This window comes from Coregonus lavaretus (assembly GCF_964263955.1).
Source record: "Coregonus lavaretus genome assembly, chromosome: 19".
Classification (NCBI taxonomy): domain Eukaryota; kingdom Metazoa; phylum Chordata; class Actinopteri; order Salmoniformes; family Salmonidae; genus Coregonus; species Coregonus lavaretus.
Genome location: NC_140006.1, coordinates 16,808,904 through 16,822,125, shown reverse-complemented (window position 1 = coordinate 16,822,125; position 13,222 = coordinate 16,808,904). Strand labels below are relative to the sequence as shown.

At 42.3% G+C, this 13,222-nt stretch overlaps 1 protein-coding gene across 1 annotated transcript in view; it reads right to left on the bottom strand.

The window, feature by feature from the left end:
- LOC311146780 (rho-associated protein kinase 1-like) overlaps window positions 1–13,222 on the bottom strand; it is an 80,041-nt gene that overhangs the window by 30,987 nt on the left and 35,832 nt on the right. The window contains exon 2 of the mRNA XM_084183360.1: window positions 5,876–5,957. Coding sequence (XP_084039486.1) covers window positions 5,876–5,957 — 82 coding nt within the window. The remainder of the gene's footprint in view (window positions 1–5,875; window positions 5,958–13,222) is intronic.

The following is a 13,222-nucleotide window of genomic DNA, read 5'->3' as shown; positions in this document are numbered from 1 at the left end:
TCGAGGCACATATCTGGGGAAGGGTGCCAAAACATTTCTGCAGCATTGAAGGTCCCCAAGAACACAGTGGCCTCCATCATTCGTAAATGGATGAAGATGAAGATTGGAATCACCAAGACTCTTCCTAGAGCTGGCCGCACGGCCAAACTGAGAAATCGGAGGAGAAGGGCCTTGGTCAGGGAGGTGCCCAGAACCCGATGGTCTCTCTGACAGAGCTCCAGAGTTCCTCTGTGTGGATGGGAGAGCCTTCCAGAAAAACAACCATCTCTGCAGCACTCCACCAATCAGGCCTTTATGGTAGAGTGGCCAGAAGGAAGCCACTCCTCAGTAAAAGGCACATGACAGCCCAGTTGGAGCTTGCCAAAAGGCACCTAAAGGACTCTCAGACTGATGAAAACAAGATTGAACTCTTTGGCCTGAATACCAAGCGTCACGTCTGGAGGAAACCTGGCACCATCCCTACAGTGACGCATGGTGGTGGCAGCATCATTCTGTGGGGATGTTTTTCAACGGCAGGGACTGGGAGACTATTCAGAATCGAGGGAAAGATTAACACAGTAAATTACAGAGAGATCCTTGATGAAAACCTGCTCCAGAGCGCTCAGAACCTCAGACTGGGGCGAAAGTTCCCCTTCCAACACGACAACAACCGTAAGCACACAGCCAAGACAACGCAGGAGTGGCTTCGGGACAAGTCTCTGAATGTCCTTGAGTGGCCCAGCCAGAGCCAGGACTTGAACCCGATCAAACATTTCTGGAGAGACCTGAAAGTAGCTGTGCAGCGACGCTCCCCATTCAACCTGACAGAGCTTGAGAGGATCTGCAGAGAAGAATGGGAGAAACTCCCCAAATACAGGTGTGCCAAGCTTGTAGCGTCATACCCAAGAAGACTCAAGGCTGTAATCACTGCCAAAGATGCTTCAACAAAGTACTGAGTAAAGGGTCTGAATACTTATGTAAATGTGATATTTCCGTTTTAATTATTTGCTAAATTTGCAAACATTTCTAAAAAACTGTTTTTGCTTTGTAATTATGGGGTATTGTGTGTAGATTGATGAGGGGAAAAACAATTGAATCAATTTTAGAATGAGGCTGTAACGTAACAAAATGTGTAAAAGTCAAAGGGTCTAAATACTTTCCGAATGCACTATATATAGAGCGGCAGGTAGCCTAGCAGTTAAGAGCGTTGTGCCAGTAACCAAAAGGCTGCTGGTTCGAATCGCAGAGCCGACTAGGTGACAAATCTGTTGATGTGTCCTTGAGCAAGCTCCTATAAGTCATTCTGGATAAGAGGGTCTGCTAAATGACTAAAATGTAAATGTCAATAAACTAGAACTTGTTGCATACACACCAGTTAGGCCCTACTTTGACCAGTGCTTTTGACACGCTCTCTACATTTGGTTGGCATACAGTCTCAAAGTATTTGTGTTTTCTGGCAGATAAAGCAGTGAAGGAAACCTCTTTCCGCTGACTGCACTACAGTGTTTCACTCTACACTATACACCATTTTGGCCACGATTTAGCTGTCTCAGACACGTTTTTGAGATACTACCTGGTGAAGGTAGTATTCAGCCAAATATGGTCAAAGCTGAACAGAACAATTTATTTATTCACATGGGTCACAACTGGCACAAGAATGCATGGAAAAGGGGGGAGCCCAGCTGCATCCGAGTTCAACTGACCTAAAAATAAAGCCAAGGACTATTAAAATCAGAACATTTTGATGCAGTAATTTCCAGCAATTACAGTTTCATGGTTCCAAGAAAGTAAAGAACATGATCCCTACTTGAGAAATGATATAAAAAAATGGGATTAACATACATTTGTAGAAGCATTTTAAAGCTGAGAGCCGCATAAGGTGAAACAGCGCCACTGGTCGCCCCAGGCCCATTTGTTATTGTTTTGTTTATGAAAACGGAGCAGAGGAGCATCCAGCATCGTGGTAAATATTTTTCTAGTAAATACTCTGCTGTTCTATCGCACAATGATGTGCAATGATGTCCGAGGGGGAAAAAACGTTGTTGTTTTAAGTAAGTCTTTGTTGTTGTAATATCCTAAAACGGGCGTGGTAGTTTCACCGCTATGGATTACAGCGTCATACACACACCAGTCCCTGCTCCTCTGTCGCCCCTCCCCCACCTTCTGCTGAAACAAGCAGAGCGCAGCGCAGCAGCTCCTTGTGATGCGCGGGTTGACTCATAACCCGCAGTGCCTGCGGTTATATCCGTCGGTTGGATGTGTTTAGGGTCATTAAATATTGTGTAGCTGTAGGGCGGGTGGGTTGAATAAAGAGAAACAATACCTTTAAAAATCCATAAAATGTATAATTATTGTGCAATGTATATAGTCTACATTGAGGGTTTTTCTTTCATTATTTCAGGCTATCTGGTATTAGTGCATAAACCTAAACTTTAGGGTTTAACTGTACGCGTGTCAAATTGCCTACACAGCCAATTGCCAAATAATGCATTTGGGAACCGGCAGAAAAAATTAACATCAAGCCACCGAGGCAAAAAGGGCATTGTCGAACTTCAATTCAATAAGACAAATGCTGTGAAAGGAGAGTCAAAAATAAAGAGAAGGGAGGGCCAGAAAATGTTCGGAAAATATTTGAAGTGGTAAAAGAGCATGATTGTGAGGCGCTATACAAATTCGACAGTCACAAGACGGGACTTCAGGCCTATGGCATGTCAAGGAAACTGTAGCCTACTGTTTAGATGGGTTAAATGGAAATTGAAATCTGGACAATGACTAACCAGAATAACCTACTGTTTTTTTGCAAACTCCAAAGTCCTCTGATAATACCAGTCCTGTGCGAATCGACATCCTTGTGTTTTGAGAAAAATGTCTGAGTTTTACAGGTGTTGCTCGATATTTGAGCAAGAAAACTATAACTGATTCGATCAATTGAACGAAATGCTGCGCATAGCCTATATATGAAGGGCCTACATGTATCAACTTTCACAGTGAATACTTTTGTTTATACGTTTTGTGCGAATGAATTGAACATCGCCATATGCATCATAAAAAAAGATTGCACCTATTTAATGCAAACCTTGCTGTTAATAGATCGCAAAGCAGCATACAACTGAGCTAAACGTTTGGAAAAAGTTCACTTTCTCATCCATAGCCTAAAAACGCATATCAAGTGCAAGTTAGCGGTTTAGCTCACATCTGAAGGCTGGGGGGCATTTAGGATGTCTTCAACTGCGGATCGCTAAAATAGCCTAATGATTATGATCACACTTCCTCAATTAAAATATTATGGCGACACTATACCAAAGACGGTTTGGTAGGGTTTAGAAACTTGGGAACAAAGCTCGAGTTATCAGTGTAGTCTGTTATCGCCTGGACTGGTTGAAACATCTTCACACTTACAAAAAAAAACTCCAGGCTTCCATCATTTACATTTGAGTCATTTAGCAGACGCTCTTATCCAGATCGACTTACAGTTAGTGAGTGTATACATTTTTCATACTGGGCCCCCCGTGGGAAACGAACCCACAACCCTGGCGTTGCAAGCGCCATGCTCTACCAACTGAGCTACAGCTATATATTACTGTCAATTTATTTATTTATATATATATATATATATATATATATATATATATATATAAAAAGAAAAAAATTACAGGGGCCAGTTTGGAAAAAACGTATCCCGTCCGAACCGTCCTCTGGAATAACGGACATTCTGGGGTAATAAATACATAACCAACGTTCTCTAGTAATATTAGTCCCGTGTGAATAGGGCTATAGCCCCTAGGAAAAATGATTCATTTATTTCTGCATCTTGAGAGAATGCAATGCTCAGTTAGATACGATCTGTAGAGGTGCTGTCTTCTTCATAAAAGCTGATAGTATTTCAACCACATTATTCTGCTGAGCAAGGGTTTATTTAGTCTTCTAGGGCAAGAAATAATGACAAAAGAGAAGCAACATGTATTTAATTATAGACACGTTGACTAACAAATAGCCTACCAAAATGTCGGAAATTATAAGCAGAAACATATCTAAATGGCAAAACAAAATCCTGCACCCCCTGTCAAAAAATCATTCTGTAGTCTCTGTAGCACATTTTCTATATTTGCGGGTTAGGGTTGGCTGCGGGCCTCAGATTTTCAGTCAGGTGGTTGCGGATGGGTTATTAGCAATTGCAGGCGGGTGAACAAACAACTGACCCCCGCACCACTACCGGCTACCTCTTGAGTCGCATGAGCAAGTTTACATTGAAGTAAAAAAATCTATATAATCATAACAATAAAAAGAAAACACATGTATTTCGACTATCTGGATATCATTATATTATTCAAATGCTGAAATCATTTCAAATGCCCATCACTAGTCACCAATATCTTGTTGCATCTATCTGACCATGAAGCCTGCAGAGTGAATGGCAAGAAAGTGCTCATGACTACCTGGTTGAGCAGCTGCTCTCTCCTTGAGTGACAGGGGGCAGGACTTGGTGTAGGAGAGGGCAGGACTTGGTGTAGGAGAGGGCAGGGCTTGGTGTGGGAGGGGGCAGGGCTTGGTGTGGGAGAGGGCAGGGCTTGGTGTGGGAGGGGGCAGGGCTTGGTGTGGGAGGGGGCAGGGCTTGGTGTGGGAGGGGGCAGGGCTTGGTGTGGGAGAGGGCAGGGCTTGGTGTGGGAGAGGGCAGGGCTTGGTGTGGGAGAGGGCAGGGCTTGGTGTGGGAGAGGGCAGGGCTTGGTGTGGGAGAGGGCAGGGCTTGGTGTGGGAGAGGGCAGGGCTTGGTGTGGGAGGGGGCAGGGCTTGGTGTGGGAGGGGGCAGGACTTGGTGTGGGAGAGGGCAGGGCTTGGTGTGGGAGGGGGCATGCAGCAGGAGGGGGAAAGGTGACAAATAGCAGATGGAGTAAACTATAAAAACTGACATTACACGCACTGGACTTGTGTATAACCTTTTATTTTTTTTAACATTAAAAATACCATTATAGAAGGTCAAGTAAAAACCCAAACCGGTCTGTGCAAGAATACCGGTATATAGTAAAATATGGAATATCGCCCAGCCCTAGCTGAACGTGAAAAAAGTACCAACAAGACTAATTGAACAAATAGTTTGTTTCTAATACGATGAACAGTTTGTAAAGAATTGTTAACATAGATATACTAACACGGATGACAAGAGTCCATGTGTAAAAATGCCATAGCCTCCATAAGTTCCACAGTCATAGGGGGTGTAGTGGTGAAGAAGGGAACCCGTCATGATAGACACCATGTGGGTCACCAGCTACTCATGAAAGCCCCTTTGTTGGGGACCCTGAGTGGGCTAAGCTTCAGACACAATTATACCCGGGCCTGGATAGAGGTGAGGCAGTGACCCAAAAACAGCCTCCACTCTCTCCTGCCGCCACTGCTAAATCGTTGTCGCGACTCAAAAAAAAAGATTCAAACAGTGTAAAATTAAACGACTAAAGCCAGATAAAACATATAGAAAAGATAATGGAGCTATATCTTTTTTAAATAATATAATCTGAGAACTAAATCACCAAAATAAAAACGACAGTCAAGGAGAATCTAAAATTGTTATGGGGCCCCCATTGATGTTGTTGTTATAATGTTTGAGTCACTCAGATAGTATAACAACATGCCATAAGCCATGGCAAAATGTGTAGAATTGCAGAAAATGTGCTTTAAAACAGCTAAATTGTGTCTCTGCAGCCAAGAGGAGGGCCTCTAAAAATGTTGGTCGGGAGATTGCGCCATTGGCCACGCCCACCACCACCCCACCAACGGCAACTTTGCCACCACTGCTGAAAAAAATCCTAGGGGAAACACTTGTGTGTCTGTTCTACATGGCAGATTCTGCACAAAGGAAGGAGGACAAACGGGGAAAATATCCTCGTATGGGCTAGTTACTTACATCTATTCAAAAAGTTGTCGATGCTTTTGTTTTTCCTCAAGGCTGGAAAGTCAAGGTCGTACACCAACGCGTCCAAGCCATCCTAGAGAGAAAGAAGAAAATCATTAATAGAAGGTATATTATGAGGCCTAACGCCATAACTGGGGCAACTACTCTACAATACTCGAACCAGCTCACTATTAGCTGGCCTACAGTAGAAGAACTCTATGGTGTGTTAACTGGAGGCTATAGGCTATAACCCAGCTATATACCCAAACTTTCACAACAAGCAACCCTGCAAGCAATAGCCCCAACCTGGCTTAGCCTACAGTGGCCAAGGTTTTCAGCAAATCAAAAACAAAAGATCAGATTTCTGTGCCACTTGTAGCCTAAACTTTTGCAATTTAGTTAAACTGATTAATAGCTGATCTAATGACTGATTTAAAAGGGTTTTGTTTCACAACTTTATCCATGTTTAGGGAGTTTCAGACCATAGAAAAAAAGCATTAAGGCAGGGCTCTACAGTGGCGACGATTTTACTCGCATATAAGGCTAAATATTTTGCTCTACGACCTGTAATTTTAATTAAGGAGCACCAGTGTACCTAGAAAAATTAAGGATTCTAGCTTTATTACCTGACATTTTTCATTGTGCTCCTAAATGTCTTTATGTGCACCTACACTTTACAATTTAGGCACACACGTCATCCTTGCAAAACAAAAAGGTCAGCGTAGAGCCCTGCAAGTCAATGATGTGACATCAAATGCCTGACTACATTTGGTCTCCAACAAAAGGATGGACAGTTAAACTGAACAGCTCATTCCCCTACAGCAAGATCTCAAATCTATGTTCATAAGAAACAAATTATTAATGGGCAGCTTAGCCACAGGCATTGAGTGTCACACTCACAAGCGTTGAGACTTCATTAAACACCAGCGACTTAGAACAGCAACTGAGGAAACTGAAGAATGAGAAAGCACTACATCTGATGACATAAAACAGTGGGTTGTAATAATGGCCTGAATTTCGCAGGTCAGGGAGCTCTTCAATGCAAACCTGTCTGGTTGACAGAGTTTCTACCTTAGTCAACTTGACAAGGCTTAGACAATAAGCACCTTGACTCAAATGGACGAAGATAATGGAAAAGGATTAGGTCAATGTCAACACCGCAGTGAAACAGTCCTCTCTACATCTCATGACATGAGGTCATCCATATGATGTTATTCCAACACTATGATTAACTCCCTAAATAAACACAACATTTTAATCCCCATTCATCACCCAGTTGTGAACATAAGGGCCCTACTCAGAACCTGGTGAGTCTGGGTCGGGTTGGGCCATGCTGGAGCATAAGAAGAAGTGCCACCGGCCGGCCAACTGGCGGGATTTAACCTAATCTTCCTTAATCCAGGATGTCTCACACAAAGAGGGCAGGGCCACATCATCAAAGAGAGCACTTTTAGCCTGGGCCAGGCCTATAGCGGGACCGAAGCACCGCTGCAAAGTGTTGTATTTTGCAGCAGAACGTGTGCTCAATTGACTGGGGAACGGCTGGCTCACGGAGAAACTCGTGAAGGCAAAAAAATTTTTTAGATTAAGTAGGCCATGTTAATATTATTTCACACCTTGATATCTCGATCTATAAAAAGTTATCTTAGCTGCGATTGAACAACAGCAGGACATGTATGGTTCTTTCCTTAGCTTCCTCACGAGTGAGAAGGAAGCATTTGAGTCAAGTGTGATGTACTGATTGAGTAGGGCCTAGATGTAATGTATTCTGTTCTGTGACACCGGAGCACAGAACGTTGACCTTTGTCTACCTAGTTATGACTTGTACAACCAATCTGTGTGAAATAAAAACAATAGATGACACTACAGACAGAGAGGCCCGACCCTCCTCATGGGGAAACAAAAAGAAAAGCCACATGGTGAATCAGCTGCAGCTCAGACAAGCAGAGAGGAATGCTCTTAAGTAACTGATGGCTCCGGATGGTGGACAGAGATGGGGCAAAATTTACAAAATACAATTACAAAATACAAGTACAAAATATCTATGTATCATAACTACAAAATACATGTATTTTGAAATACATTTCATAAAAATACATGCATTTTGTTTTTTAAAATACATAAATGCATTTGCAAGTAGCCATCCCGAACAGCAACAACATTCTCAGTAACAGATACAGAAACATTTTATTTTCTATGAATGTGATGTTTATCTACCTCAGTTGAATGCACTGACAGTAAAAACACTGAAAAAACATATAAAACGCAACATGTAAAGTGTTGGTCCCATGTTTGAAGACCTGAAATAAACATCCCAGAAATGTTCCATATGCACAAAAAGTATATTTCTCTCAAATTTTGTGCACACATTTGTTTACATCCCTGTTCGTGAGCATAGGACTATTTCTGTCTGTAAAAATGCCCTTTTGTGGGGAAAAACTAATTCCCTCCCAGGCCCACCCATGGCTGCACCCCTGCCCAGTCATGTGAAATCCATAGATTAGGGCCTAATGAATTTATTTCAATTGACTGATTTCCTTATATGAACTGTAATTCAATCAAATCGTTGAAGTTGTTGTATGTTGCGTTTATATTTTTGTTGAGTCTAGTAAGTCACTCTGGATAAAGGCGTCCACATGCTTCCCAGCCGAAACAGTTCGAAAGAGTTCATGCATATATTATGACGACATTTTGTGATGTTTTTGTTCGTTTTAGACTTCGGTGAGGGTTTTTTCGGCTGTTCGGGCTCACACATTTTTTTCTAAAGGAAAGCTGAAGTTCGGAGCCGTAGTTTACGCCCCTTCATCGGTGATTGGTCAACAGTAGGGATTCTTCAGTAAAGTCTTTGTTGTCATTCAACGAAAGGCGACTCATTTTCATGCACATGTTTTCATTGAGAAATACAGCACCAAACATCTCAGTTAGATGTCAAATTGTACGACTAAGATTTACTCGGCAAAAACGTTTAATTCTGACAATTTTGAGGAAGTGTATACCGGATACAGCGTCTCAAAATGGACAAAAGTACTATTGCCACTTTTTCTAGTTTTTCAAGTGACGGTCTTTTAAGGGAGTATGCGAGCACACCTGTTCTGTTAGCAAAGTTCGGCTAGGCACCAGCCGAACTGAATCTGCTAAATGACCAAAATGTAAATGTGTATGTGAAAATAGCAAAATGAACTGCAACGCACACTAGGTATTAATTATTGGCTTTGTTTCGGGGCAGAGCTCATTAGAATAATACTCCGCATGCTTTGCGATTGTAAATTTTTACATATACATACATTTATATTTAGTTCATTTAGCAGATGCTCTTATCACACCATAGTGGCAGACTTCTGATACCCATGAGGGGGAAAGGGGGCCACAAAATGGTTAACCTCTATAAAATAAATAGTATAGAAAAGTATTTTGAAAATACAAATTGTTACAAAATACATGTAGTTCAGCCGAGAAAGTTGCAGGAAATACAAATCACTGATGCATTCTGTTCACGTCTTATGATAAACTTCGGCAAATTAGTACATTTTCAATGCATTTAGTTGATTCCCTATTAAGGTCAACTTGTTTTCATGCCTGGATTCCGTGTAAGTAAGTATTCAGACCCTTTGCTATGAGACTCGAAATTGAGCTCAGGTGCATCTTGGTTCCATTGATTATCCTTGAGATGTTTCTACAACTTGATTGGAGTCCACCTGTGGTGAATTCAATTGATTGGACATGATTTGGAAAGGCACACACCTGTCTATATAAGGTCCCACAGTTGACAGTGCATGTCAGAGCAAAAACCAAGCCATGAGGTTGAAGGAATTGTCCGTAGAGCTCCAAGACAGGATTGTGTCAAGGCACAGATCTGGGGAAGGGTACCAAAAACATTCTGCAGCATTGAAGGTCCCCAAGAAAACAGTGGCCTCCATCATTCTTAAAATGGAAGTTTGGAACCACCAAGACCCTTCCTAGAGCTGGCTGCCCAGCCAAATTGAGCAATCAGGGGAGAAGGCCCTTGGTCAGGGCGGTGACCAAGAACTCGATGGTCACTCTGACGGAGCTCCAGAGTTCCTCTGTGGAGATGGGAGAACCTTCCAGAAGGACAACCATCTCTGCAGAACTCCGGAGTGACCGGAGTTCATCCATCTCTCCAGCCTCAGATACATGGAGAAGACAGGGACACAGGGCCAAAAAAGCCTCTGCCACCACTGCACTGATTGACACGTTTCACACCATCATGCCAACCCGAACTGGTTGTTTTTCTTTACTTTTAATGCCATCACGTCGACTCAAATAATACAGTGCAGTTTCAGAGTTTGTGTGTCAGACTGTCCTTTCTATCTCAATTCCAGCCACTATGATGGATGCGGAACCAGACCAGCATTGTACAGCTTGGCTCAGCTCGTTTCAGCTCAGCTCAGTAGTGTGAGAAGGGTATTACAGAGTACCAGAGGTGTTCGCCCAGCAGCCATGGGAAGAAACGCACCCTAAGGACTACCAGTCTATCTTATTGTATATATAGCCTCCCTACTGTCACTTTATTTTTTACTTCTGCTCTTTTTTTCTCAACACTTTTTTGTTGTTGTTTTATTCTTACTTTTTTGTTTAAAATAAATGCACTGTTGGTTAAGGGCTGTAAGTAAGCATTTCACTGTAATGTCTGCACCTGTTGTATTCGGCGCATGTGACCAATAAAATTTGATTTGATTTGATTTTCTATCTGCTTTCCAGGCACAGGATGGGAATCGTGCAGCCACCATCAATGAATGCATAAGAAATGGGAAAAATTATGACTAATGCAATATGGCCAGCTGGTAGTGTCTGAGATGCCTAGCACAAGGAGGATCTAGGCCAAATAACTGCTCCGCACGGCATTGTTGCTTGATAGATTCAGACCAAGGTAAAACATATAAATGATACACTAGGCTAAGCCTAATTCAGTCAATAGACTAGGCCTATATGCCACTACAGCTCGTAAAAGGTAAGCCTAGGTCTATAGCCAGAGTCATGTATAGGCCTATAGCCTATCTCTAGTCCATAGGCTACAGTATGCTTCACTCCACACACTGAAGAAAATCAGACCTCTACCAATCATATATGGAAGTTTGGGGAAAATGGCTATAAAAGCAGACAGTGGAGAGTACTGCATTGCATCCTGCTAACTCTGTATTTCTCCTGCTTTCTGCTGATGCTGCAGGGAAGGGTGACATCCATCCCTAAGATTGTTAAATAATAACACAAAAAGCACTCTACGATTGATGAAAAGGACATTCATAAGTGCATGACTATACCAAATAAAATCTGTGGTTGACATAACATGGCAATTATTTATATTATGCTGAAGGGGAGCAAACTCCACACATTTTGTCAGACAACCTCTTTTTTCCACCAGACATTTCAGTTGGAGTTGGTTTCCATGGGCGACTTAACCACATCTTCCTTCTCTAAATGCCAACGCTGGGCACTGAAGTCAGGCCAGGCAGAGAGGTCTAAGTGTAGCCTTACCTCTTATTTCCCTAAAGATGTCACACCCACATTAGCAATACAGGTGCAAAATACATTAGGTACAATCTAAAAGGCCATCTAAAACCAAACAGTGCTCTCTCAGTCTGCAACTTATAAAGCTTGACCAATCAAATTAATAAAAAATATATTAAATGCCTTTTTGCATACTTCTTCTTCTGCAATGCATTGTCGATGGGGGAAAATCCAACTAATGGGCATGAATAGGACAATTTCCTGCATGCAGGGATGTAGGCCATAACTTTGGGCAACTGCCTGCCAATCAACAAGGCCCATCCTAAAGGCGAGTTTGTCGTCAATGCCTGAACAGAAAGTCTTTACATACAGACTTCTAACAGTACTGACAGGAAATCACACTTACCTAGAAAGACCGCATATCTAACAAGCATTGTGGATAAATGGCAATGACAGTGAACCCAGGCATGGCGAACTAGGGCATTCCATTTCCTTATGAGGCCCCAGTGAGTCGTACTGGCTGTCATAAAGGCTTTCATGTCAAAATATAATTGAGTTATTCCAACAGAGAGAGGAGCACCGCTCACACGTTCCTTAGTACTGACTGAGCCCTGGATTCTCAAAGCAAAGCAAAGCAAAGCAAACTCAGCCGTGGCGGCCTGCCTTGCCTTGGCAGGACTCCTGACCTCACCCCAGAGATAACCTAGCCCAACTAACCAATTTATTAAACATTGTCCTGAGGCTCCAAGAGCTGCAGCTCACTTCAGCTAGCTGGCTTAAGCTAGCTGGCTCTACTGAAGCACACAGACAGTACAGCCAGGGCAGGCAGAGGGGATTTCTTAGTTTGTGGGATAAAAATAACAGTAAAGAGAGAGGCAGTGATGTTAAAGGAAATAAATCAAGGGATGAGGAGAAGAGTGTGGGTTGGGTTGCCTATTTATTAAAGGGCCTGGCTCTGGATCATTTTAGTCTGCATTCTAGCGAGGGCTGTCCCTGACAAAACAACATCTTGGTCGACCGAGAAGCACCTGTTCTTTCGACCAATCAATTAGTCAATTTTTAAATGTGTCTTTTTCCATATATAGACACACCCTATCTATGTGTTTTACTAAAATCAACTAGATGCACCGAGCTTGTCTGATGCTTTAAAAGGTCCCGCACAGTCATCCTATTTCCCAAGTAAAAATAGCCTTTGAATGACCAAAACATCACCCATAATATTTTTTTACTATTAAAATGCTCAGAATGTAAGAAATTGTACATTTTCTCTCATCTCTATCAGGGTGCCTTAAAGAACAGGCTGAGTGGGCGGGAAGCTTATATTCATGAGCTCGCCTTGACTGACAGCTTTGAAACGCCCTTGTGGTCGTTGCCAGGTACTAAGGTATAAAATGGGCCACATGTCATTCCAAACCTAAATAGTATTCCTCACTCCATTTTCTCTGCAAAATGCTCTCATGATCAACAGAGCTGACCATGGACTGTTGGATATCTGACAAACAGCAGCAATACACAACTGCATTTCTATTGTTTCGTAACTAATTACAGAACACAGTACACCGATACACTTCTTCACAAGAATTAGTAAAGCCTGAGTCATATTAGAAGATTAGACATAAGGGAATGTACAGTACATGAAAACAGCATACAATAAGAGTACTGGACAGTCAATGGGTGCCTCTGCATTAGCATTATACATTTCATGTTCAGAATTGTATGTATTGATCAGACATTTATTTGATCATTTACAATAGGCCCGCATAACAGAAATAATGATCAACGAACACTCACGAAAAATAAAGGTGAGACATCATTTGACATAAAACAATTATAACTAGAGCCATAAGCCTAATATAGGCACCAGGCCATCCTACAGTGTGTAGGACCCCATCG